This window comes from Budorcas taxicolor, chromosome 7 (genome assembly GCF_023091745.1).
Source record: "Budorcas taxicolor isolate Tak-1 chromosome 7, Takin1.1, whole genome shotgun sequence".
Classification (NCBI taxonomy): Eukaryota; Metazoa; Chordata; class Mammalia; order Artiodactyla; family Bovidae; genus Budorcas; species Budorcas taxicolor.
The window spans coordinates 58,235,256-58,262,016 of NC_068916.1; the positions used below are offsets into that span (position 1 = coordinate 58,235,256).

A 26,761-nucleotide genomic window follows, 5' to 3' on the forward strand; every position below is an offset into this window, starting at 1 on the left:
TAGAATCCGTGTTCTAAGAAATACAAACACAAAGCATGAGAAAAATCGACCAACGCATTATTTCCCCCAAAGATCAAGCCCCCTCCTGTCTTGCCCTTTTGCCTCTCCCCACCCCACATCCCTCTCAACAATGAATGCAAGGCAGGCTGGCTCGAAGAAATTCACAACCGCCGTCTATTGCCATTCAGTTGCCCTAGGCACAGGTTTCGTGCCTCGGGTTTCGCGGTGGAGGCTGCTGTGCAGCGCCACGCCCCACGAGCAGAGAAAGGATGGAAGCCTCACAGAAAATGAAGGATGCGCCCCAGGGAAGAGTATCCTAGCGGGAACAAAAGGGAGTCCCTGCAAACCGGTCCCTGGGATTGGGGGACCAACACATTTACAGGGGCTTGTAAGGCTATTACCCTATGGGGTAAACGTCTGTATCTTTCCTTAAAGGTTGCTTAAGTGATACCTAGAAGAATGGGCGTGGCCCTCAATACCAGGGCACAGGCTGAATCTAAGAGAAACCACTGCGGTCAGACTGGGAAGAAAAAAATAATCTGTTCTCTGCTTATCCCAAACAGAAATGGCAAGTGCATACTGGATATACAGCAAGTGGCATATTTACAGCATAGCTGTCACATGTCATAGCATGAGAGCGGTGGTTCATCTCTCCAGAGTTAGAGAAATAAGTAGAAAAATTGTGCTTTTGTCCCGATCAGTTAAAAAAAAAGTATCACCACAGTTTTTTGCAAAGCCAATTGGCACCGAGGAAATACTGTGAATTGTAAAAGACTCACTATGTTTTTATAATAATGTGAAGTCAATGCTATCAGGTAGTGGTCAAGGAGGATGGGCTTAAGCCCAGTGCCTCTACCTGGGGAAAGAATCCCTACCCATCCCAACTCTATCCCCTGGAGAGTGTTCCTCCCCTGGGACCAGGTGGACAGCAGGTAGGGGTGTGGCATATGTGCGTCCAGTGAAGCTCAGGTGCATGAAAAGGTAGGATACTGCAAGAGAAATAAACCACCTGACAATAAAGTGCGCTAAAAGCAAGAAGAGCTTCCTCCTGCCTGCAGAGGGGAAGGTCCTGGACGGCAATCAGGTTGTTCCAAGCCTAACGGGAACAAGTGCAAACAGACTGGTGCCCACAGCAAAACCTAGTGGATGGGGCAAATGAACTACAGAAGCCGGTACATCACTGCCCTAGGGCAGCTGCAGAGCCTCCCAGGGGCCAGCTCATCACTTCCTTTGTTCGTCTTGCAAAGATGGAGTAGCCACACGTTCCCCTACTACACACTACACACACACACACACACACACACATACACACACATACACACACACACACACACCTCTCTCGCTACAGACAAAGCACAACCGCACTGCTTCGTGCTCAACTAACAAATGCCAGTGGGTTTTCTGTTGCTTTTGTCTTGCCCTTTTAAAAAACTGTCCATTCCAGCCTGTCGTGTGTCCTTTCCAGGGGGGTCGTCATTTCAGCGCATTCTGGAGAAATCCCAACCCGGGCGCGGTATTTTTGCAGCGAGAGCTGCTTGCTGGACGCCAACGAAAATGAGCCTTCTCTACCTGGTAATGGCACATCCCCGCTCGACCCCGCCCTAGGGGCTCGCCCAGCGCGTCAGACACCCGGTGGCCGCAGGGGCTCGGCTCTGCACACAATGGCAGTTGGACGCGGCATGCACACAGCACGCGCCTGCCACCGCAAACTAAAATGTGCTCTAAAAACTCAGCCTTTTCTTGGGGTGAAGGGGAGAAATTACAGGAAAAAATGCAAATACACAGAGCCAAAAAAAAAAAAAAAAGTTGGTTATTCTCATTACAGCCACGTTAGCTGTCCAGTCCCGAGTATGACGCACCGAGATATGCACTGGGGTTAATACAAGCAAACAGTGGCCAAGGTGAGGATGGATGGTCAGGCACCCCATCAGAGCCACGGGGCTGGAGCTCAGAGACGGGAGCGGCAGGGCTAACCAAGACCTCTGGGGAAAGGTGTCATTTCTCCACGCTCCAACCCGCCAAAAAGGAATCTTTTACAAAAAAAAATCACGGCTCGCCGGGGGCAGCTCACACGGACGACCCAGGTGGCGCGGGGGTCGACGGAGGGCCTGTTATTTGGGAACTACCCAGCAGTTGGAAAGGAAGATAAATAACCCAAAGTTCTCCACGCCACTGTCACTGTTTGGGTTTCCTCTTTGTTTGGTTTTCCCCAAACCCCAGGGTCGCTCCGTCTGGGTGGCGCCCCGCCGCGCCGGCTGGACTGACCGCCGCTCTCCACCCTCCCGGACCCCGGGTCCCGGTCCCTCCCTGGGGACTGGCCTGGGGAAGCCGGCAGGATCCAAGCCCCTGCAGAGCAGCCGGGAACGAGCGAGCGAGCGAGCGAGCCGGAGTGGCGTCCGACTCACCGTGATGCGCGGGATGTTCTTCTTGCCTTGGTAGGACATGGTGGCGGCGGCGGTGGCTGCAGCAGCTGCCTGCCTCCCTCCTCCTTCTGCTCCTGCTCGCCCGCGTCTTCCTCAGCGCACAGCGCCCCGAGATCAGGTGGAGCGAATGGTGCGCTGGCCGCGGCCGCCGCCTCCTCTCGCCTCCGCCCCCCTCCCCGGCTCCCGCGGCGGCTGCCAGAGACAATAGTAAATCTCCCTGGTCCCCCTTTCACCCCCGACCTCCCCCCCGCTCCACAGACACACACATACACACACACACACTCTCTCCTCACTCGCGTTCACGCCCGGGCTTTTTTTTTTTTTTTTCTTTTGCGGTACCAGCTGGGACCCCGTAAAACAAGAATGGCTGATCCGCGACTCCTCCCTCTTCTCTCTTATCCCTATTGATTTTCCTCTTTGCATCTGCCTCACCCACTTTTTCTTCCTTTTTTTTCTTCTGGTGACTTGCGAGTGCAGCAGAGTCAGCCTGCTCCACCGCCACCAGGGGGCGCGAGGGACTGTTCGGGGCGGGGATACTGCAGTCCCCAGAGTCGGCAGAGAAGCACCAGGGTCGCCCTCTCGTCCCCGCGGGCCAAGCCCACGCCTCCGACCTGACTCTGATCCGATTTCCCACCTTCCCCACCCTCGTTTCAGAAAGAAGACGGTTCCGGGCTTCTCTTCGAGCACCCGCTCTCCTCCGCCACCCTGCGGGCTGAATGCCTCAGCCGCCGCCTTTGTTACCGCGGAAGCCGGGCGCCGCCTCTGCTGGTCGCCGAGTGTATAAACAGCCGGCGCGATCCCCTTAGAAAGCCGAGAACCGCGCCGACTTTGTGCAGCCTGGCCAGCCGCTGCTATCCCGAGACCATGAAAATGGAGATTAAAAAATGCGAAGTAACCCTCACTCTCGGAAGGTTGCGAGGGGGCCCCGTGTCGGCTACCAAAAGCTGTTCTCTGTATTGTAAACATAATTCTCGAAATAATGTGCTTTAAAGGAATTCCACTGTCTGGCTCTCAGAATCGATGAAACAGCAGTAATGCTGCTCCGTGAGCAAGGAGCAGAAAACACCTGTAGTGAGAACGCAGAAGCCCTGGCGCGTTACTGCGCAGCCGCGGTTTTTGTGAGCCGTCCGATGTGTGCTGCTCACAGTCCCGAGTTTACTTTAGGTGGGGCTGAGAGACAAAGGTAAGTGGGCTATTAGGAGCGAAAGACACGATCTTTCGGTGCTGGAATATATTCTTATTTTGCTATATGCTTCAATTAAACGGCCAAGGAAGGCATGTTTGGAGGAAATAGGCTGGGGGCTGAGAGATGGTCAGATGGGGGAGCTTTCTAAACTCTCCAGGAAAAAAAAATAAGACACACCCAAAAACACCATTTGAATAACAACAACAACAATGGATTGCTGTGCAAAAATCATAAAGTCCCCTTCTCGAGTCTCTTATGATCACTTCACCCGCTTATGAATCCTAACCACCCCCCCACCCCCCATCCCCCACCCCCCCGCCACACACACACACACACACACACACACACACCACAGAAATTCCGCAGATTATCATTGAGCATGACTAGGTCTGTGTTAGGGAACTTGAATTCACATTTCTATAAGGCAGGCCACCAACCACACTTTCGGACATCTTTTCATTAAGTTAAAGGCTTCCTTTGCAATAAAGAAGCTACATAAAGCATCGGGAGAATGAGAGAATACTTCGGTTTAGGCTTTTCCTAAACCTAAAATGAACCAGCCTGGTCACATAACTAAAGAGCAGGCCAAACCCCCCTGAAACTCACTCGAGTGAGTTAATCCAAGTGGCTTGGTTATTCATGGGTAACTAGACTGAATGCAGTCTTCACAGGAAAAGTCCACAGCATTCTCCACTTTATTTCTGTGATCCTTTGGCTTGCAGAATGAATGCCAAGAAAAGGTCACCTCTCTGTACTCTTTGCAAAGCACGGGGGGGGGGGGGGGGGGGGGGGGGGAAGAAAAAAAAAGACTAAAGCCAAAGACACGCCCTAAACATTTTGCTTTGTTCTGAAAGCATAAGTGCTGAGACCACTAGCCAAGAGTTGTGAAATTACAAAGCATTCTGGGGATTGGCATGCAAATGAGCAGGATTATATTTAGAACAGAGTAAAAAGAGAATTAACTGCATACTATGCAACCCTGCAGAGGTCCGAATCTTTCCCATTGATTTTACTGCCCTAAACTTGTTTAAAGGGATCTTGCAAGTTCTTAGGAAAAGCAAAATATATGTAGGGGACATTTACAATCCTAAAGAAATGCCACTGTCTTCCTTCTTTTTTTTTTTTAATTTAGCAGGTTTGTCAAGTTTTTTTTTTTTCCCCTTTCTTGCATGGTAATTATCTCCTCTGTTACCGTCATTAGAATCCAGAACACTCTCTGCTAAATAATTTATTTATACCATATTTTTGATCACTTGATGATTTTGGGTGTGTCTGTTCTTTCAAATTACAAGGCTTGGTTAATCTCTTTGAGGTCAGGTTTGCCTGCAAAAAGCCATGCAGAAAAGGACTTGAGATGTTTCTCTGGATCAGACTGCTGTGAAAAGCCATGCACAAGAATGCATAATAACCAGCTAATCGGTTCAAGCTGTTGCCATGAGCAGAAATGTACAACAAACCCTATTTTTTCCCCTTTCATCCCCTTCAATCATCTCTCTTTTTTAAATCAAAATCAAGTGTCTGAGATGAGTTTGAAAGGAAAAGCCGTTGTTGGCTGTGTCCTTCTTATTCAAGGAGTAAGAAGAAAGGCAGCGATCAACACAAGATGCCTCTGTGTCTGGCCAAGAGAGTGAGGGGTGGAACCAGCATGGATTTTTGCTCTTTTCCACAGAAGAATGACTCTGAATGGTTTTCCTTGGATACACAGCAGTATTTGGCTTTAGCTATCTCAGGAAACAAAGACAGAATGAGAGGGAGATGCAGAGAGGCTTAATTTACAGTCCCAAAGAAACTTAATTTTGGCCACCAAATTTACCACATCCATAGATTTCCACACCTCAGTCAAGGCTACTTTATTCTTATTGCTCAGGCCAAAGCTTGATTGGCATTGTCCAAACTTTGACTTCTCTTCCTCAGTACAATTCAATTTGCAGTTTACGTCCAACTTTAAGGTTGGAAATAGTATTGGGTTTATTACATATGTACACACTATGATCTCTTCTCTCCATCTACAAAGCTTCCCTCTGTGTTTAGGTTCCACCAGCTCCCGTCTATGGGGTCGCACAGAGTTGGACACGACTGAAGCGACTTAGCAGCAGCAGCAGCAGCAGCTACCACCTGAGCTACCACAGTAACCTTCTAACTGGGCTCTCTTCCTCATGGTTATGCATTCGTTCATTCTCACAATATTCAGCATTTATCCTGTGTATACTACTTATTTTCCTAGGATCTAATGCTACAGATATGAATAATAATACTGATGATGATAAGTATTCCCCGGTGGCCCAATGGTTAAGAGTCTGCCTTGCAATGCAAGGGCCACCAGTTCAATCCCTGGTCCGGAAACTAAGGTCCCACGTGCGTGGAGCATTAAGCCCATGCACAACTGCTGAGCCTGTGTTCTCTGGAGCCCACACCACAACCTGAGAGTCTGTGTGCCACCATGAAGAGGTCCCGTATGCCGCAACTAAGACCTGATGTAGCCAAATAAATATTTTTTTTTTAAAGATAATAATAATATCCTGGGTCTCAGGGAGTTTATTTTCTACCCTTATTCAAGAGAACACAATGTGCCACCTGTTAGTCCCTTTCTATGCTTCATTTATCTTCACAGTACTTTTGCTCACATGATATGTTAATGCTTATCTTCCTTCTTGTCGCTAGAATGTAAACTCCCTGAGGGCAAGGAATGTGTGTGTTTTATTTACCGCTGGGTCCTGAGTGTGTGAAATAGGGCCATGCCCACAGAAATTGCTCAGTAATTCTTAGGTGAGTGAATGTAAAAATGTTTCAAATTGTGTCTGAAGAAAGAGTAAATAGATGGAAGAACTTTCCTGTTCTTAAAGTTCTTAAAGAGTGCCCTGTTTTTAAAATGTCCTTAAAGGGCATTTAAGAAGATCTATTTTTGTTCCTCTAAGCCTTCTTAGGGTTTCCTGATTCTGGATTTCAGAGCAACTGAATTCAAGACGGTGAGGAATCATTTTGCTAAATCCAAGGCAATAAATGGGCCAAGGAATGATTATAAAATAGATCTGGTACCTGAACAGTGATTAGAGAGCTGTGACTTTGAAATGAGTTGCCCTCAAAGCATAAGAGAAGATCAAAAGTCTTATGTTAATTTAAAGAATTTCTTCTTTGAAAATTGATACTGAATTCATAAGAAAACTATGGACTAGAACCCAGGAAGTTGTACTGCTTTAAAGATCTGGACTTGGAAATAGAGGAACCTCAGTCCATATTCCAAGTCATCCAATTCCTATTTCTATGATCTTCAGCAGATTATTTCAGCCTTCTGAGTCTTGGTTACCTCATCTCTAAATGAGCATCTTATGACCTACCACATAATATTTTTGTGATGATTTATTAATTCATTCAACTAATACTTATTGAGTACCTATTATGGTCTCCAGGCACTAGGGATACAAATATTTGAATAAAATAGACAAGATGCCCTAATGAAGCTTCCATCCTAGGGAAGGGATAAATCAAGAATAAAAAATTATAGAAGGCAATGGCAACCCACTCCAGTACTCCTGCCTGGAAAATCCCATAGACGGAGGAGCATGGTAGGCTGCAGTCCATGGGGTCACGAAGAGTCGGACACGACTGAGCAACTTCACTTTTACTTTTCACTTTCATGCATTGGAGAAGGAAATGGCAACCCACTCCAGTGTTCTTGCCTGGAGAATCCCAGGGACAGGGGAGCCTGGTGGGCTGCCGTCTATAGGGTCGCACAGAGTCGGACACGACTGAGGCAACTTAGCAGCAGCAGCAGCAGCAGTGTTTTTTTTAAAAAGCATAGTGTTTAAAATAGTAGCAGGTACACTGGGAATAAGACAGGGATGGGGATGTGAAAGTCATTCCGGTGTCTTGAGGCTAGGCTAGAATTTTCCACATCAGAGGTCACAGGTCAGGTGAGATGGTGGTCTGGTCTCTTAGAATAAATAGTAACAGTGGAAGCAGTGACAAATGGTCAGGTATTAGATATAGTTCAAGGTAAAGCCAATAACATTTGCTGCTGGATTTGATTGGGGTATGAGGAAAAGAGGAATCAAAGGTTGTACTAAATGTATTGGCCTGGGCTACTGGAAAGATGGGAGAAGGCAATGGCACCCCACTCCAGTACTCTTGCCTGGAAAATCCCATGGACAGAGGAGCCTGGTAGGCTGCAGTCCATGGGGTCACTAAGAGTCGGACATGACTGAGCGACTTCACTTTAACTTTTCACTTTCCTGCATTGGAGAAGGAAATGGCAACCCACTCCAGTGTTCTTGCCTGGAGAATCCCAGGGACGGGGGAGCCTCGTGTCTATGGGGTCGCACAGAGTCAGACACGACTGAAGAGACTTAGCAGCAGCAACTGGAAAGATGAGGGGGGTTGTAGGAGAAATGGGGTTGGGAGGGAAAGTCAGAAATATGTGTGTGACATTCTTATTCAACGCCTAAGTGAGATGGGGAGCAGGCAGGCTGATATTCGAAATCAGAAATCGAAAGGAAGAGCTAGGCCAGAGATACAAATGTGGGAGCGGTTAACCTCTGAGTGTTATTTAAAGTAACGACTCTGGATGAGCTGGCCAAGGACATGAGCAGAAATGGAGCTCTGAGGTAAGTGAGTACCCTGGGGCTAACAGAAGAACCAGCAGGGACAGAGGTCAATGAGACAGCCTGGACACCATGAGAGTACAGTGCTGTGAAGGTCAAGAAATAAAAATTATTTCAAATAAGAAGTGTTCATGTGCTGTTGAAAGGTCAAGCACCGAGGCGAGCTGAGAATTTGTCACTGTGTGAAATCACCAAGGGCCTTGTCCAGAGCACCTACAGAATGAGTATCTTCATACCCATCTTACAGTGTTTTACGTGTGTGTGTGTGAGAGAGTGTGTGTGAGCAAGTAGTAAATTCCTCAGGTAATATTTACTGTGCATCCACTATGTATTTGTGTGTGTTGTCAGAGCAGTCTTAACGAAGCTGTGGGGATGAAATCTGATTGGAAGGATTTCCCTAGTGGTCCAGGAGCTAAGAATCTGCCTTCCAATGCAGAGGATGCTATTCGATCCCTGGTCTGGGAACTAAGATCCCACATGTTGCAGGGCAACTAAGTCTGCAAATACTGAGCAAGCACCACAGCTGGAGAGCCCGTTAGCCATAGGGAAGATCCTGTGAGCCACATCGAAGACCTAATGTAGCCCCCCGCCCAAGAAAAAATAAAAGAAAGAATGAAGACTGTTCTTAAAAAATATATACATATGATTAGAGCATTTCCAAGAGAAAAATCAAAGTGTAAATGGGATATCCCAAATATAAGCAATACTTTCAAGGGATATTTTGTAAACAGGGACAAGGATACAGAGCAGTAATTAGAGAAAGTGGAATCCAGTATGAAGGAAATAGCCCAGCAGGGTTGAATGTCAGTGGGGCTGATTCAGAAAGAAGGGGTCACTTCACGATGCGGGAGAGAAATGGGACACCACGTGACACCTAGTGTTCAGATGGAGGGCGTGCCCTTACTCAAGAGCAAAGACTGTTTCCCCCACCAGTACCCAGAGGGTTAGAGTACACTGGCGCAGAGATGGGCAGCTAGGTAAATTTCATGGAGGGAGTTTATAGCAGTTCTCTTCTGACTGTGTCTGTTTTCTCTGCCATCAGCCAAGACAGTCTGGGAGAAAAGGTACTGAAAGTTAAGAGGGGTGAGGAGCTGGAATAAAATCAGTTATTAGGAGAATAAAGGGACTACAGAAATACGGTATGATTCCTTGGCAGGACTAAGGACCTCCCCCGTCCCAGGTAGCAACCATAAATTTCAAGAGAGACCAGGAAGTATACCTCTAGTCATATACAGCTGTATACATGCAGTTCTGCAGCAGGCAGCCTGTGGAATTTCACCAGGGTTTTGCTAGATGAGTGCTGAGAAGGGAGAAGGAAACTCAGGGAACTGGGGGTAAAGCATGGGATCTAAGCTGGTTGTGAGAGAAAGCAGGGCACAAGTATGGAGGGTGGGGTGGCCAAAGGACAGTAGATATATTGAAGATTAAATAAGATTATTCATGCAAAGCTCTTAGCACAAACTAAATTAATTAGATGGCAGCTGGCTTCCATGATGGCTCAGATGGTAAAGAATCCAGCTGTAGTGTGGGAGACCTGGGTTCGATCCCTGGGTTGCCATGATTCCCTGGAGGAGGGCATGGCAACCCATTCCAGTATTCTTGCCTGGAGAATTCCATGGATGGAGGAGCCTGGTGGGCTATAGTCCATGGGGTTGCAAAGAGTCGGACACAATTGAGCAACTTAAGCACAACAACAACATTCCTACCGTTATTTTTTAATGTTCTGGTTACTATTTGCTGAACTCATTTGTGTCAGGGACTATGTCTTATGTATCTTTGTAGTCTCCAACTCTGCTATAAGGCTTGGAAGAGTAGAATCAATGAGGGAAAATTAATCGAATGCGGGGGAAAGTCAAGAATATTCTGTCTTCCCTTTAATCCCTCAAATATGTAAGATAAGTGCTTGGTAATTCACACAGTTTTGACTATTGAAAAATTCTATTTTTAAAAAATACATTTATTTTTGCTAAATAATTAAGGGTAAATATTCCCCCTGGTTCTGATTTGAAGGATGAAGAAGAAAAACAGTCGCAAAACAGAGAAGAGTTGTGAAGGGGCAAAAGCCACACACAAGACTTTTGTGAAATACACAGGCTATTTTAATGTGAATAAACATTTAATCTCAGAACTGCCCATTAAGTCATCTGGGTCCATTAATTTTACCGACATTTCAAACAAAGGAAACCTTACGCATCTACTTCCAGTGTCATAGAATGAAAATCAAAGCGATGATTCACCTGCTATTATTAGATGTTTACATATTAAATACACAGAAATAACCTGACAAACAATCCTATCCTTGAAACACATAAGCCAAAAAAAGAAAAAAAAAACAAACGTGATAGCCAAAGAAAAGTATTCTCAGGGGCTTATTCCAAATCAAACTTCTATTAGCATGAGCAAGGTGTGCAAACCTGTAGTGGTGTGCAAACCTGTGGTGGTGTGCAAACCTGTAGTTCCTCAGTCATGTCCAACTCTGTGCAACCCCATGAACTGTACCTTCCAGGCTCCTTCATCCACGGGATTCTCCAGGCAAGAATACTGGAGTGGGTTGTCATGTCCTTCTCCAGCGCATGAAAGGGAAAAGTGAAAGTGAAGTCGCTCAGTCGTGCCCTACTCTTAGCGACGCCATGGACTGCAGCCTACCAGGCTCCTGTGTCCATGGGATTTTCCAGGCAAGAGTGCTGGAGTAGGGTGCCATTGCCTTCTCCCTGGAACTCCCTGACCCTCTGCTAAAAGTCAGTTTGAGAGCCTGGGCTGATGCTGCAGGATCTCTGGTTATGTGCAATCAGTTTCACCTCTGGGCTGAATGGAAACATATGTGATTGAATTTAGGTCTCTCCGGGCCCAGCACAACAGCTCACCCCGAGATGAGGGATGTGAGACTCACTCTTGGACAGAGGCTCAAAAGAGCAAGCCAACCCCCAAGTACAAGGCTGCAACCCCAGCTTGCATTTTCCAGGTTTCCCACCCGTCTCCAGGAAGGGACTTTGGCTGCATGTCTTTTGTGTTTTTTTTTCCCTCCAGTTTCCTGTACTTGGCTGTAGCAAATGCTCTAGGGCCTCAACAACCTCTGGCTCCCTATCTTCTCAGAGAAATAGGAATGGTAGAGACATATGCCCAAGGGTGCAGTCACAGGTCTCTCTGAGCAAATCCCCAAAGGAACAGTGGAGTGGAAAACAGGCTCCTCTCGCATGCCACTGGTATGTCAATGAATGAGCACTTCCTTCTTGGACTGGTCACCTGTGTGCACTGATCCCAAGTGAAATCCTGGATTTCTGACTCCAGACAAACGCTGACCTGGCCCCAGGCAGAGTGCCTCAACATTTTTTAAGATCCAGGCACTCATTTTTTATTGGAGATAGTAAACATAAGAGGTGAGAGCCAGAGACTGAAACAGAGGAAAAACTGAGATTTTCCAAATTCATTTCCAATTAGTTGACTTTGGAATGAGTCTGAACATCTTCTAAGTTTGCCTCATCTGTAAAATGGGTCAGTAGAAGAGCTGAGTGGATAGGTTGACACAATCATGAAAGAACAGGTCTGATGAAATAAAAAGATGGGTTGATTCATTAAAAAGCAGTTGCTGGTGCATATCATCATGGTGGCACAGAATGATTAAAAGAACAGGTTTTGGAGTCCCTGTATTGGTGAGTGGATAAAAATGGAGAACCCCTGATTACCCTAGGCCCCAGCCAAATTCGATTCTTGCTTCTTTGCTGTAATCATAACCAAAACAGATAAGGACTGTCTGGACTTACAGTACTATATACTAAGCATCTTCCAAGGTATGCATAATTAATTAATATATATTTTTAAATGTAACCAAGTCCTGTTTTCATGATTTCTTAGCCACAAATAATTTCCAGTGACCTCCAAAAACCTAAAGTATTGCTGACAAGATAGATAAAGACATTTTGTTATTGACACTTGCCTACTTTATATATTTGATGGGGATTCTCTATAGCAAGAGGGAAAGTAATGTATAATGAGATGCTGGACAGTGGGACAATGGATCTGTGGTGATGAGGGTTTTAAGCTAATGCCACTGTGGAAAACAAGTACATAAACACCCACATAGCCTTGACTCAGCTTTGATTAAAATTAAAGTTAAAATTAGGGTCATTTTCTTTTTCTAAGCAGGAGTTCTGCAAATCACTCATAGGGGTATCTTGAAGAGAAAAGATTACTGAATATTTTATACATTTAGAATAAAATTTAAGGTGAATGCATACTGTCTATTTTATCAGCATCAAGTTGAGTTTCTCTCTAAATCCTCAAGCTTTTCTAATGTTTTAATGCAAGGTCTCCTCACTTAAAACCTTGGGACTATGAAAGGTTCATCATAGGAAACTACTTTATCACAAAGTGCTGTAAAAGATCCTACTCAGATAAAGGTTCGTTCAGGTTTTCCCACTCGATGTAACACAAAAACCTAAATAAACTTTTTGGCCAACCCAGTATGTTTGCCACAGAAGGCCAGTTTGACTCATTCACTTGGTGATGACTGATTTGCTATGGTCTTGCTAAATGACTTCTCATTAAGTAGTATAAAAAGATGGTAAAGGCTCTAAGAAGTAAGGGCAGAACTAATGACACCTCTATGGCATTTTTTTTCAAGTAACATAGAAAGTAACTAGCCAGTGAACAAGCCATAAGGTAGGCTATTTTCCATCACAACGTCCATACAAGAGAAAAACATCTGAGGCAGCCAATTGCCCACCACTAGGGACAGAGTGAGGGAATGGCTGGTCCCCCTCCCTTGCCAAACTCCTATGACCTTGGACCACCTTCAAGCTAACATCACCCTGGGAGTCTTAGCCAGTGCTGCCCTCCCCTACACTCTGGAGCCATCTGCCTGATGCCAGCAGTAGATTCTCCTTCCCAGGAATGCAGGTCTCTGCACCCCGACAGCTGCTGGAGGGTAGTGTCTGTCCATATACCTAATGACTGGTCCCCAGGGATGTACAGAAAGCCAACTATGGAGCTCAGAAATGGAATCCAACAATGCTAGTGACATAGACTGCAATTCTAAGCTCTGTGGTGCCTGCTAACAACAGTGCCTCCAGATAAGTTTATTTAAACTCAGTTTCTGCCTCTGTAAAATGGGGCAATATGGTTAACTTATATGGTATGAGGATTATATAAAATGGGCTTTCCTGGTGGCTCAGATGGTTAAGAGCTTGCCTGAAATGCAGGAGATCTGGGTTCAGTCCCTGGGTTGGGAAGATTCCTTGGAGAAGGGAATGGCTATCCATTCCAATATTCTTACCTGGAGAATTCCATGGACAGAGGAGCCTGGCAAGCTATAGTCCATGGGGTCGCTAACAGCTGAACATGACCGAGCAATTAACACTTTCATTTTATGTAAAATAAAGGGACGGTACCTGATATTCTCTGAATGCTCCAAGAAACTGGATTGATTAATCTGATTAATTAAAATACTGCATGACGTTTCTCAGGGTAGAGAGTGTTATTGAGTGAACCCAGTCCAAGGAAAGCCAAAAACCTAGAGAGTGTCATACTGAGTGAAGTAAGTCAGACAGAGAAGGAGAAATATCACATGACATCCCTTACATGCAGAATATAAAAAGAAATGACACAAATGAAACCTATATACAAGACAGAAACAGACACAAAGAAAGCCAAAAAATTCTGTGGGTATATATTTCGGCACATTTTTTTCCAGGAGAGGGTGAGTCTCTGGTTTTCTTCAGATTCTCAAAAGGGTGCATATGACCCCCCAAAGGTCAAGCATTCTCATCACTGATATTACACTGCCTCCCAGTCTTCTTTCCAGCCAGACCTCCTTTCTTGGCTTCAAGCTCTAACATCCAAAAGCAAAAGGGGTATCTCTACCTGAGAAGCCACCAGAACCTCCACACCCCTGCAGTGGGCCCTGTGGTCCACCACCCAGATCCTTCTTCAGCAGGAAAGGGCTTATGATCCCAGCTACACAGGTGCCACCAGCAGAGGTTCTCACTCATCAGCCACCTTTGCATGTTGCTTCACCTAAGGTGGTCCACCTTGCCCAAGATGACACAGCTTTGGGCATGGCCGACATCCAAGGACAGAGATGAGAAGTTGAGGCCTGGCTCTCTGAGCCCAGCTTGACTGAGAGCTGAAGGTTTATCCTCTTTCTAGACCTCCTGGCAGGGCCAGTTCTGGTTTCTGTTGATGCTGCATTTTCCCTCTACTCAATTCTGCTTCCTTCCCTTCCTCGTCTTTCCCATCCACTATTGTTGATCTCGAGGGCATCCCATGGAAACCTTTCTTCATGCTAATCTTGTCTTACGATCTGATTCCCAGGGAAACTGAAACACTCATGTCTCAAGTAGGTTCCAGAACCTTCTGCACTTTCTCCAATGCTTTGTGACCTAGCTAGTGATACCTCACTTCACCTAGTCTTTAACCAGAAACCTGAGTCTTAGCCCTGGGTGCTTCTGCACTGCCTGCTCCCTCTGCTTGATCAGCCTCAATCAGTTTGGGTCCTTCTTACCATTCTGGTCTCACCTAAATGTCCTCTCTTCACTTACTTGTATGGAAGCCTCCAATCATTCCCCAGTCCTCTCAGGTTACAGTCTAAGATTCCAAACATGATAGACAAAACTTCCCATCCTTGGCCTCTGTGCTCATCTCTGGGCTTCATCATTCTTCAGTCCTGATTGTACTTTATGTTCCCATCACTCTAAGAACCCAGAGTTCCTCTGATGTCATGCGGCTGTCTACAAGTGCTGACCCATGTCATACCTTGTGCCTGAAACAATCATCCCTTTCTTAAACTGGGAATCTTCAAATAACCCTTTAAGATCAACTCAGCCCCTATCTTCTCCAGAAAGGTTCCCCTGACCCCTGTCCAGTGACCCCTGGTGCTCCCGTGAGCCTCTGCCAGCTTGCAGCTCCGTGCTTATAGGGTGGGTGACGATTATCTGCTTTGTTCGCCGTCTTCCTCATGATCCTTGAGGGTCAGGCTCTGTTCATTCATTACGGTGTTCTGGTGCCGGCACAGTGCCTAGCACATAAAGGCACTCATGAGACACTTGGTAGATGACCACCGTGGATGGATACATACCAACATACATACATGCATACATGGATCCATGCACACACACATACATACAACAAATGTTAATTTGGTTGACCCTTAGTGAAAACATCTTGTTGAAAAGTTACAGCAAATCTCAATAAAACAATTTTTTAAAGTGGTGGTGGTAGCTGGGCAGGGGGAGAGACTATATTAAAAAGATTCAGTGTAAGGAGCCAGACTGGAATCAGGATCTGTCAGCAAGCACCTCCTTTCCCTTCTGAGGCCTCACAGACATTCACTGTTAACATCAGCCACACTTCTCTAAACATTCAGTCACTCCATATTTCTTTGTTCTAATCACACTGAGAGAATCAGAGGAGTTTCTCTTGGTTCTGATTCCCAACCGGAAGGAGCTGGCTCTGTTTGAACCACGTATTACCCTACAGGTTAATCAACTAAGGAGATGGGATGAAGGAATCAGCTTCTTGGCTGCAAGGAGCCCACCCATGTGTGTAGAGGCCATCATGACCTTGGCAGAACCCAGAAAGGTTAAGTGATTGCTACCTGCCATCCACAAAAAGGGGCAGATGAGGGTGTACCAAAACTCACACTGCATTACCGAAGAAAAGAAAATGACAGTCAACTTTAAGAGAAGAACTGACAAGAGCACGAGAAAGGAGCCTGAGGAAGGTTTTGCAATGATGATCCTTGAAAATGTAAATCTGCCTGCTTGCCATATGCTAACAACTGTCCACAGTCCACACATCACATGCACCTGTGTCGAGGTCTCTCCCCCTCTCCCTGCCACCTCTCAGGCTTCTCTGTCTCTGTCTGCTTGCACTGGTTTCATTCTTTTTTCAGTTTTCTCAGAGCTTCAAAGAGATCAATTCCATAAGACTGCAGAAGCAATCAACCCACTCAGTCCTACCAGTTAAAACACACACAAGTAGAGAAGGCACACTGTTTGCCCACCTGGAAACCTACACTGTTAGTGTAGGGTTCTGGCTCCTAAGCCAGAGATCCATCGCCCATCCCACACTGCAGCACTTCATCCTGGAAAGACAGGTAGGGGTGTGGGGGAGGGTGGGGTTCATGCCCTGTCTAAAGCTTTAGTAACATTATGCTCAGTCTCAGATGAAATTAAATCATGCACAATATCAGAAAGAGATGGGTAAATGCTAAGCCAGAAACAATTACTATTCCGAGCTCTAAGATATAATAACAAGGTGTCGTCATGAAAAGAGAAAAAATACAACAACGAGTCTAGATATCCACCTTTTAGCCAAGTCTATTTTATGAACAAATTGCTTGACTTTAAGCAACTCACTTAACCTCTCTTTATCTCTTTAATGGAGACTGAATTATTTGCTTCCAACTTCTTTGGGCTGATGATCAAATGAGATAATGGAAATGCCCTTGTTTTGTTTTGTTTTGTTTTTAAAAGCACTCCAAAAGGCTATCTGAACACCAGGCCTTCGTATTATTTTTCCATTATGTTACAAACATATCCCAAATTGATATCCGCTCCAAAGCTCATTTACCATTGTTGCTTTCCAAGTATGACCCTTCTTTTAAGTACCTCTCTGTTTTTCAAATTACGTATTTCTCCAGATGCATGTTTCTACTTTTCCAGGCTGATCTCATTTGTTCATTTCCTGCCCATATTTCTAATCTCTCTAGGTTGCTCTGTACTATGTTTCTTCCTCACTAGTGTCTCTAACACCATCCTATTGACCCTCATCTGCAGCTATAATTGCCATAATAGGTTTACATCCTCTTGCCAAGCCATTAATAACAATGCAAAATAAAATGCGTCTGAAGCCGATCTCTCCAGTATCCTCCTGGAAATTGCAGCGTGCCATTTTTCATTCTTGTTGGGTTTTTTGGCCACTTTTGAGGTCATTTCTCATGGTTTAGAGAACTTCCTAACCCAATCCAAGACTGTTTGGTTTGGTTTTTTTGAATCATATGAGAATCAGACCTCATTTCTCCTGCTCATGGTAAATAAAATAATGGAAAATAAGATAAGTTATAACATGCCAAGACACAAAACCAGGCACTTAGAGCCCTTAAAATCAATCAGTGGGTTCCTAACCAAAGATCTTCTGTCTCACATTGATGCAAGTGCTCACTGGGATTTTTGCCCCTGTGTTGATCCAGAAATCAGGAAGATCTAAGTTTTCCAAGTGGAATTCCAAGCACTTGTTTCTTTTCAGCAGAAAACTGCAGCCAGGTTCCTCCATAAACCTGAGGAATGGGTGGTATAATCTTTGAGGCTCACTACAAAGAAACAGTTTCTCTTTGTTGTCTTTCCTCAATAAATTGGCTGACATTAGAGTCCTGTCTTTGCTTCCATTACAACACTTGGCAGCTTCTGAAGACAAAGGAATTTACAGAAGAAAGAGAAAGAACTCAAGACTAATCCACGGGTGAATAAACTTGAGAAATGGCTTCGCTGTCATACTATTGCAAACAATTTTCTTTTCTTCTTGGCGTGGGATTCTGTTTTTGTTTTTGCTTCATTTTTTAATTCAGTTTGGCAGGGGGTGCTTTGCCTTTTTTCAGTCTCCAGGATCTCTCTCTTCACTTCTTCCCGAGCACTTCTGGCCATGGGCTTTCCCACCAGCACTTCTGTTTTTTGCACTTTAACTCTGGATTCAAGCTCCAAACAGTTGGAAATCCAAAAATGAACAAAACCTTGGTACTTTTTCTGAACTCCCATAAGGATACACAAATTTTGTCCAAATTAAAAATGTTAAAAATATCTCAGACCCCAACCATCAACAATTTATGCTGAGTTTTAGTTTCTGAATAAATAGGAAAGAAAAGCTACAAGGACGACATACCCTAAGTTAATAGCAGTGTTTGAAGAAAAGTCTAATTTATAGTAATTCCTTTCATCCATGAAAAGTAGAAAAACATGAACTTGGGACACAGACCTGGTTCACTACCTTGATTACATCAAATACTTGCTTTATGAAACTGGAAAGTTTTCTTAAGCTTTTTGAGTTTGTTTCCTCTTCCATTACATGGAGATACTACTACTCCCATAGTGGAGCAGTGTTTGTATTAAAGGCACAGAAGAGTGGCTCATAAATACAGTCCCTGGTACATAGTAGATGATCAGTAAACACCAGCTGCTTCCTTTGTCCTCCTGCATATACAATGGGAAAATACGTCATCTTTTATTGATACACATGGCTCTTTTTTCTCATAATACTGTTACCAGACTGTCATGAACTGCTAAGATGATAATGTCTTTTCATGAATTTAATATGAGAATGATGATACTATGCAGACACAGCATTCTAAATGGCTTTATATGCATTATTTCATTTAATCCTCACAAAGGAAGGTAATTTTACTACAGAAAAGGATGCAGATGTTGAGAATGGTTAAATGACAATCTAGCTGTCAATAGATAAGTCAGGAGTTGATGTGTATACTGTTAAGCATTCCATGTAAGGCCTGCCACATGGTCAATTCTTAATACTAGAGATTTAGTGAAGGAATGAGGTTTTTTTTGTAATATAATTAGATCCCTTCTTGTAATATCCTTTTACTTTTTTACCATCTTTATTGAGCTTTAACTCACAAGCCGTAAAGTTCACCATTTAAGCACCCAATTCGGTGGGATTTTTAGTATATTCAGAGCTATACAAACATCACCACAATCTAAGTGGAGAATGTTTTCATTGTCAGACAGGTCCTTTATTTTTTAAAATCTGGATTTTCAGAGATTTCTTAAAGGAGAAAATATCATTGTATCAAAAATAGCAGTTCTCTTTTACATTGTTGGTTGAGGAATGTACAGTCACTCCAGAAAATAACTGGGCTGTTTCCTATAAGACTAAATATATATTAACATAAATGTATGTCAGCTACATTTCAATTTTTTTAAAAAGACTAAATATGTATCAACTGTTCTACTCAGCAATTGTACTTTGGGGCATTTATCCAAAAAAAAAGAAAACTGACTTTCACATGAAAAGTTGTTCAGGAATGTCCATAGTAGTCCTATTTCTAATTGCCAGAACGTGGAAACAACCAAAGTCTCCTTCACTAGGGGAGTGGAAAAATAAAGTCTGGTATATTTGCAGGATGCAATACCACTCCATCAATAAAAAGGGTCAAATTATAGATAAAAGGTGAAAAACTAGGATGGATCTTAAGGGAATCACATTTAAAAACAAAAATAATTTCACAAGGTAACACACTATAACAATCCCACTTATATAACACCTTCAACAAAACAAAACTCTAGAGATGGAAAACAGATCAGTAGTTGCCAGGGGACAGGGCCAAGGTAGGTGGACAATAAAGTGGTAGCATGTGGGAGTTCCTTTGTAGTGATGAAACAATTCTATATTTTGCATCATGCTTATATGAATATGCGTGGAATAAAACTGCATAGAATTATACACATCATAATCAACTGTGAAGCATGTGGAATCTAAATTCCACGACTGTGTAGCATGTGAAATCTAAACTCCCTACCAGGGATCGAACTCGCACCCCCTGCACTGGAAGTGAGGAAACCTAACAGCTGGACCTCCAGGGAAGTCCCTGGGTATCTTCTTTAAAACTCATTTTGACTTTCTTTCCTTTTGAAACACGGTTATTTTCACTTTTTATTTTAAAATGATTACAGGTTCACAGGAAGTTGCAAAAATGGTACAGAGAGTTCTTTGAACACTTGACTCAGCTTTTGTCAATGGTCATATCTTATGTAACAGAAGTACAATGCCAAGACCAGAAAACTAACATGGGTATATCGTTCATCACTGTTACTGATGTAAAGACCTGACAAAAAGATCTACATCACAAACCAAATTGCTCATAATGGAAAATCATTCAAGGGAACGGAAAGAACACCTAGAACAAACAGATGAAAGCAGAGGCTCAGAGCTAGTTTATAAATATAAGCTCAATTTAAAAATAAGTAAAAGCTTCCTTTGGAAGGGTGGAAATATCTAAGTAATTAGAAACTACAGAAGAAACCCCACATCAAGGACCGTCTTAACGTGTTATCATAATGAGAAAGATGACTCAAACTCTTGAAAACACTCCTAAAGGTTTTAGACAGGAAAATTATAGTGAAAAAAAACTGAAGATAATTTATTTGGATTAAAAGCATGTATACAAAGTAGTATGGACACAAAGCAGCACCAATGTACACATCCTCAGAAATAAATGTATGATGACTATACTGCGTCTACAGGCAGTAATAATAATGATAAGAAGTACAATTGTTAAATGCTATGTGCCCAAGACCTTTCCTGAATGCTGTATATCTATTGCATAATTCCCGTAACAGCCTGGTGGGATTGATACTGTTAGCACAGCCCTCTTTACAATGAGAAAACAGAGGTACAATGAATATATGTAACTTGACCAAACTCACATAGCAAGTAAGTGGTGGACCTAGACTGAAATCGATATAGCTACAAATGGTCATAAATCCCATTTTAAGATGCAAAATTAAATAAAGAATATGAATTAGTCTATAATTTCTAGCACAGAAAATTACTCCATAATGCTAATTAGTCCTTCAATCACCTAACAAAGGAAGAAACAAATTGATTTTATTAGAATTAACCTAAACTTTCTGTTATCAAGGGTCCAATCAGAGAACAATTTCTATGACTACAAAACAATAGATGTTTATAATGATGAGGACAGCAGTATGGCAAATTAGATAGTCTAACCTTTCCAACAGAAAATATAAACACATAGTTAGGAGCAGAAACATGGGAACTAAAAACAGAAGTAAGGAGAAAGAGAGCTGGCACTTGGCTGCCTTATGGGAAGTTGCCCATCTTGGTAACCAAGGGTCTGGGTTTTAAAGCTCTGGGAGGACAAAAAATGAGGCCATCTGGTCCTCACCAAAGGCAGAGAGATTAGAACAGACACCCACACACACACGCACATACATTTTGGTCCTTCCATGAAAAAAAAACAAAATAGGAAAATCTTCTTATTAATGAAGGATGATGACATGAAAAGTTCTGTCACCTTGGCCCGTGCTCTTGATGGGGTATTGTGGGTGAGTCTCTTCAGAATTTGTCAGTGAGAGGATATTCACACCAGCTTAGATTTTACTATAAACCAGTAGGAATTCTTAAAATGGGATATTAACTTTAAAAATGATCATGGCAAAGAAAGCACTGGGGTACCGGGCAAAAGCAAAACCACTCAAAAAGAGATACCCTGGATCCAGGTTCATTAGACTCTTTCAGAAAAATATTACCTAATATGAATTCACAATTAGAAATTGCAAAACATGTAAGAAAATAACATATCATGAGCCAGATTTAGCCGATACAGCAAGTACAGTAGAAAACTGAAAACTTCATATAATAGTCAGATACAATAAAATCAGTATGTTTAAATTGATGAAATATCCAGTAAAAATAACATTTAAGTATAGGAACAGAATTAGACACTATCAAAACAGAAAATGCAAATTTTAAAAAGGGGGAAGGGAAAATATCTTTTGGAAATAAATAGCCAGTGAAATGAAATACTTAATAGACAGTTCTCAAGCAGATTAAGAAAGTTTCTGTAGAGAAAGTTTGTGAGCTGGAATGTAAATATGATCAAATAACTAATTGTGGTGAAGAATGAAAATAAATGGAAAATACAACAGAGAGGTTAAGAAACTGAGACATTAGTAAGATGGTTCATCGTAATTAATAAGCATTCCAGAAAGAAATAGAGAGAGATTATTCTCCATAGGTAATGGTGAAGCCATTTCCAGAATTGTTCATAATTCATAAAAGATATGAATCCTCAGATTCAAAAATATGTGGAATTCAGAGACGAAAAATCTTTATTAAAATCGCAGAATTCAAAATCAAAGATGCTAAAGGCAAGCAGAGAGAAAGAAAGATGACTACAGAAGAACTTGAAATCTGAAACTATATCAGATTTTGAAAGACTGAACCCTGGCATCATTAACAAGGTGAATGTTTTAGCATATTTTATTTGCTCCAATTCTCAGTGGCCCATGCAAGTCACACGTGAAAATGACAACAATCTTTCCCTTTGGATGTAGTATACAGCTTTTCAAAATCTCTACTACATGATAAGATTAGTCTTAATGTAACCTTGGGCTCTGGAGTCAGATGGCAGAGATTGTAACTGGCTAGAAGCTCTGACTTTGTCAGGGTGATTAGACTCTCTGTTTCCTTTCATGTGTCTATAAAATGGTAGCACTCATAGTTTATTATAACGTGTTCTGTTTTAAGTGAAATGATACATGTAAAATGCTTAAAATACTGCCTGGAATACATGAAAAACTCGATGACTATTACCTAGCGTCATTACTATTACCATATTTCATTTGATCTTCACAATAGTACTACAGTAGAGACTTTGTTTCCACTTTCCCAGGGAACTGTATGATTTGATAGCTAATCGCGCATTCAGAATTACAATTAGACTTTTTAGAGCTGGGACCAGAATTCATGTCTCTTGTGTCCTACCATTTTGCACACGCTCTTTAATTATTGCTCTTACAAAAATGTTATTCAGTCAAGGGTTTATCCTGAGTTAGCCATTGCATAAGATAACACATCTTTCAAAGCTTCAAGTGTTTGCTATAACTAATCTTTTAGAAGTGAGTTACAGATCTTATTAATACACACTCTGACTTTTTATGGTCATTGTACCTCCCATCAGTGTCAGTGAAGACCGGCATTTAGCTATGCTTATTTCCCTCTGTAAGGGAAGCTTGAAAATGGAGTTTTTAAAGCTGGGCACACCACCTTCCTCAACAAAGTCAGGGCTGTCTTAGGAGACAGTTGAGTATTGGTTAGACAAAGGCCATAAAATATATAGAAGTGTGATCTGAGACACATGGCACCTTTGGAAAGAAGGAGGTAGCCAAGAGGATGCGAGACAGGTCCAGAAGCTTGTGGCCCGCACATACTCTGTAAAGCGCTGCATAACTTGGCCCTGGCTGACCTCTCTGCTATTGACTTCTGCCCAATGTATGCCCTCACCATCTACAGGATTTCCATGTAGATAGACAGATAGATTTCCATGTAGATTTCCATATTCTTCAGCATGCCATGCTTTCTCTTTTACAGATCACCAGCTTGGAAACACCCTCGTTCTCCCCATCTCCCATCCCGTCTCAACACACAGACACACACCAGCATAAATGTCCATTACCATAACATACATGCACACTTTGCCAGGCTAACACAAATGCACGCTTGGGCCATGGAAAGGCTTCCCTGTCCCTCAGGTCCTGTTTCAGTCTCCTATCTGTCTGGTAGCCCCGTGGCCCCTTGTGCCAACCCCTACTGTAACACTGATCACACCCACCATATCACAAGTGTGTTTGTGAATGTGACCAGTCTCCTTCGCACCACTATCCAAACTGTTAGCACCTTAAAGGCCAGAACGCTATTCTGTTTTCACCAAGTCAGGTTTGCTTCTTGCTCATTTTGGGCTCACCAATTATTCGCACAGATGACCAATAAACATCTGTGGATTAAATAAATTAATACCTTCAACTCTATTTCAGGAATTCATGTAAGGAAAACAGAGTGCAGATACGCAGTCATAATAGTTACTGTATATCGAGGGTTTACAAAATGTGAGGCATGCTGGGTTTAGGATTTTACATGGATTAGGGTCCTTGATTTTCCCAGAAACCCTATGATACATATACAATTCCCATGCTCATTTTACAGATGAGGAAACTGAGGCTCAGAGAGTTGATTTCCCTAAGGTCACAGAGTTACTAAAACATGGTGTAGGGATGTGAACTTCTGTTGTTTCTACTTGCCCATCGACATCCTGAATTATCAAGCTAACTGAAGCTGGCTGTATACTTGGAGAGGGTGCTCCAGAAGGAAGCATTAAGGAGCTGGGTGTTAAAGCAAATCTGGCTGACTTTGCCAAGGACATTTTATCTTCTGTGAGGAGAGAATTGCAAGAGAGGGAAGTGAAAGGCTAGGGGGCCTTTATGTTGAGAAAGAGAGGAAGCAGGATGACAAATGAAGTAAACTGAGAATCCCACATCAGAGCAACCACAGAGTCCATCTCAGACAGGCATTTCATCTATCAACACCATTCCAACAACCAGATAATTAAAGATCTCTGGGGAGAGGGTTCCCATCTTGACTCTCGAGGGTGAGTGCTGTGTTCTAAAGCCTGTTCGCATGGGGCTTAGCAAAACCAGCTTCCCAGCTGGCCTGAGAATTCCTGAAGCAAGCATAACACCCAAGCTTCCCCCTCCTCCCCCAACTCAGACAAAGGTGGCAGATTATTCAGAAAGCAAGCTGAGTATAAGAGTAATAATTGCTTACATTTACTGGGCACTTGCAATCAGTCTCAAGCAATGGATTATTTCATTTAATCCTCCAAAAGAGTATAATGAGATAGACATTATCCCCATTTTACAGACAGGGGATGAGGCAAAGCAACTGTGTCTGTTACATGTCTACCGCTTCTCAGCCCCACGTCCGTCCTTCCACCCTGCATGCTCGCTAATCCCTATGCAGCTGGAAGTCTGCAAGCTACATCACCTGGGACCCTTAACCAGCTGGTTTCCCATTCAGCAAATAGAAGGCAGACAATGGAGAAGAGAAAGCCAAAGAAAGGGAAAGAGTTTCTTCCGTGCTCCCCGGCTCCTGCAGCTGCAGTCATCTCCAGCCTCCAGCCTATCTCCATTCCCCCACTCCCAGTGTTTGTTCGTTTAGGTGTTTTACTGAAGTATAGTTGACTCACAGTTCAGGTGTACAGCAAAGTGATTCTGTTATACGTACTTTTTTTCAGATTCTTTTCCATTGTAAGTTATTACTAGATACTGAATAGAGTTCCCTGTGCTAGGCAGTAGGTCCTTGTCTATTTTATATACAGTAGTCTGTTTTGCCACACCCTCTCAAGGGCAGCGGGAGCAGCCAGGTGGAGCTCTCTCCTCAGAACTCTGAGAGCCAATCTCGCAGGGCAGCCCCTCTGAGAACACCAACCCCACCCCACGCCAATTCTGGCAGCCCTATCTCTTTGTTCCCTCCACCTTGGATGGCTGGCATTTCCTCTAGTTATCTCTGAAGTAACTGCCATGTTCCTTTTTGCTCTGGCAGCTTCCAACATGTATATCCTCAGTTCTCTGGATTAAATTCCTTCTCTCCAAAGTACCGATTATGGTGTCTGTTTCTGTAACTGAGTCTGGACTGATACAAAGATGTCAACTATCTGTCCAACGTCACGTAGCCAGTAGCATGAAGATTACGCAGCCCAGGTTCTCCAAAGAAGTTTAAATAGGCAGCTCTGTCTGCCGTGGGGAGCTAGGGCCATAGCAGACAATCAATACAAATGTGTTGACATGAGTCAATTTCCTAGAGCTCACATCATAATTATATTTTCACTAATAACAATAACATATGTGCATAATGCTTTAGAGTTTGGAAGGGATTTCCTAGCCATTACTTCATATGCTTTAGGAAGAAAATATAATCAAAGGTATAACTTTTGGAGTAGGATAGATATTAGCTTAATATCTTGGTTCTGTCATATAATAGCTGCATGATCTCTGGAAAGTTTCTGAACTTTGTTCCGAAACTAACTTTTGTTATCTATGAAATATGGTTACTTGAACTACCCGCCTGTGGCTATTGTGATATTTAATTAATGTCATATATATATATGACATTAATGTGTGCCAAGCAATGTGTAGAGTCTGAGATTTTATCCTGCTTACAGCCTAATAAGCCAACTTGTTACTATTTCCTGCATGCTGGTAGAAGACAGGAGATTCCTGAGTCAGAGACAAAGGGTGTTACTACTCAGGACAATAGCATTAGACAGTTTTGTGTCAGTTTTCATGGAGAGCTTACATCTCAAGTCTCACACGGATGATACCAAGAGCCCACTGTGGGTGCCTATACACACAGTGGGTTGTGTTATGGGGGAATTCTGTGCTTGGGGGATTCACTACTTTTATAGGAAGCTGAAGTAAGACGACTCTTCGTCTGGGGGAAACGTTACCTCATCTCTCAAGCTTGCTCCTTGAAAACATAGCCATGAGAAATGATCCAGAGTGTTCAGAGCCTTGCCTTTGGGGCAGAGCCAGCATGAACATGCAGCAATATAACTGCTCCCAACAAAATATACCAAGTATCTACTTAGCAATTACACAGTGAGTGGTAGTTATCACTCTGTGTCTCATAAAACCCAATCATGATGGAATGTTTGTTCCAATCTATAGTTGAGGAACTTCCCTGGTGGCTCAGACGGTAAAGCGTCTGTCATGCACTCTGAGTTGCCTGGCCAAACATGAAAATGACCTCCTACCAGCTCATGAAACACAGTGCAAAAGTTAGAATAGCCTGGCATGACTCCCTGAGACACTATGTGATGAATTAGCTGATGTTCACTTATTCACTATTTCATGTAAGTATTTAATGAGGGTTTATTATAAGTATACCAGGCTTCCCTTGCGGCTCAGCTGGTAAAGAATCCTCCTGGAATGCGGGAGACCTGGGTTCAATCCCTGGGTTGGGAAGATCCC

The 26,761-nt window shown here is 43.2% G+C and overlaps 1 protein-coding gene across 2 annotated transcripts in view; it reads right to left on the reverse strand.

The window, feature by feature from the left end:
- The window catches only part of DPYSL3 (dihydropyrimidinase like 3), a 114,102-nt gene that overhangs the window by 64,230 nt on the left and 23,111 nt on the right, over positions 1-26,761 (reverse strand). The window contains exon 1 of one of the 2 annotated variants that reach the window (XM_052644392.1): positions 2,406-2,619. The exons of the other annotated variant lie outside the window; for it this stretch is intronic. Coding sequence (XP_052500352.1) covers positions 2,406-2,444 — 39 coding nt within the window. The 5' untranslated portion in view covers positions 2,445-2,619. Of the gene's footprint in view, positions 1-2,405; positions 2,620-26,761 lie in introns of those variants that run through there. 2 annotated transcript variants of the gene reach the window in all.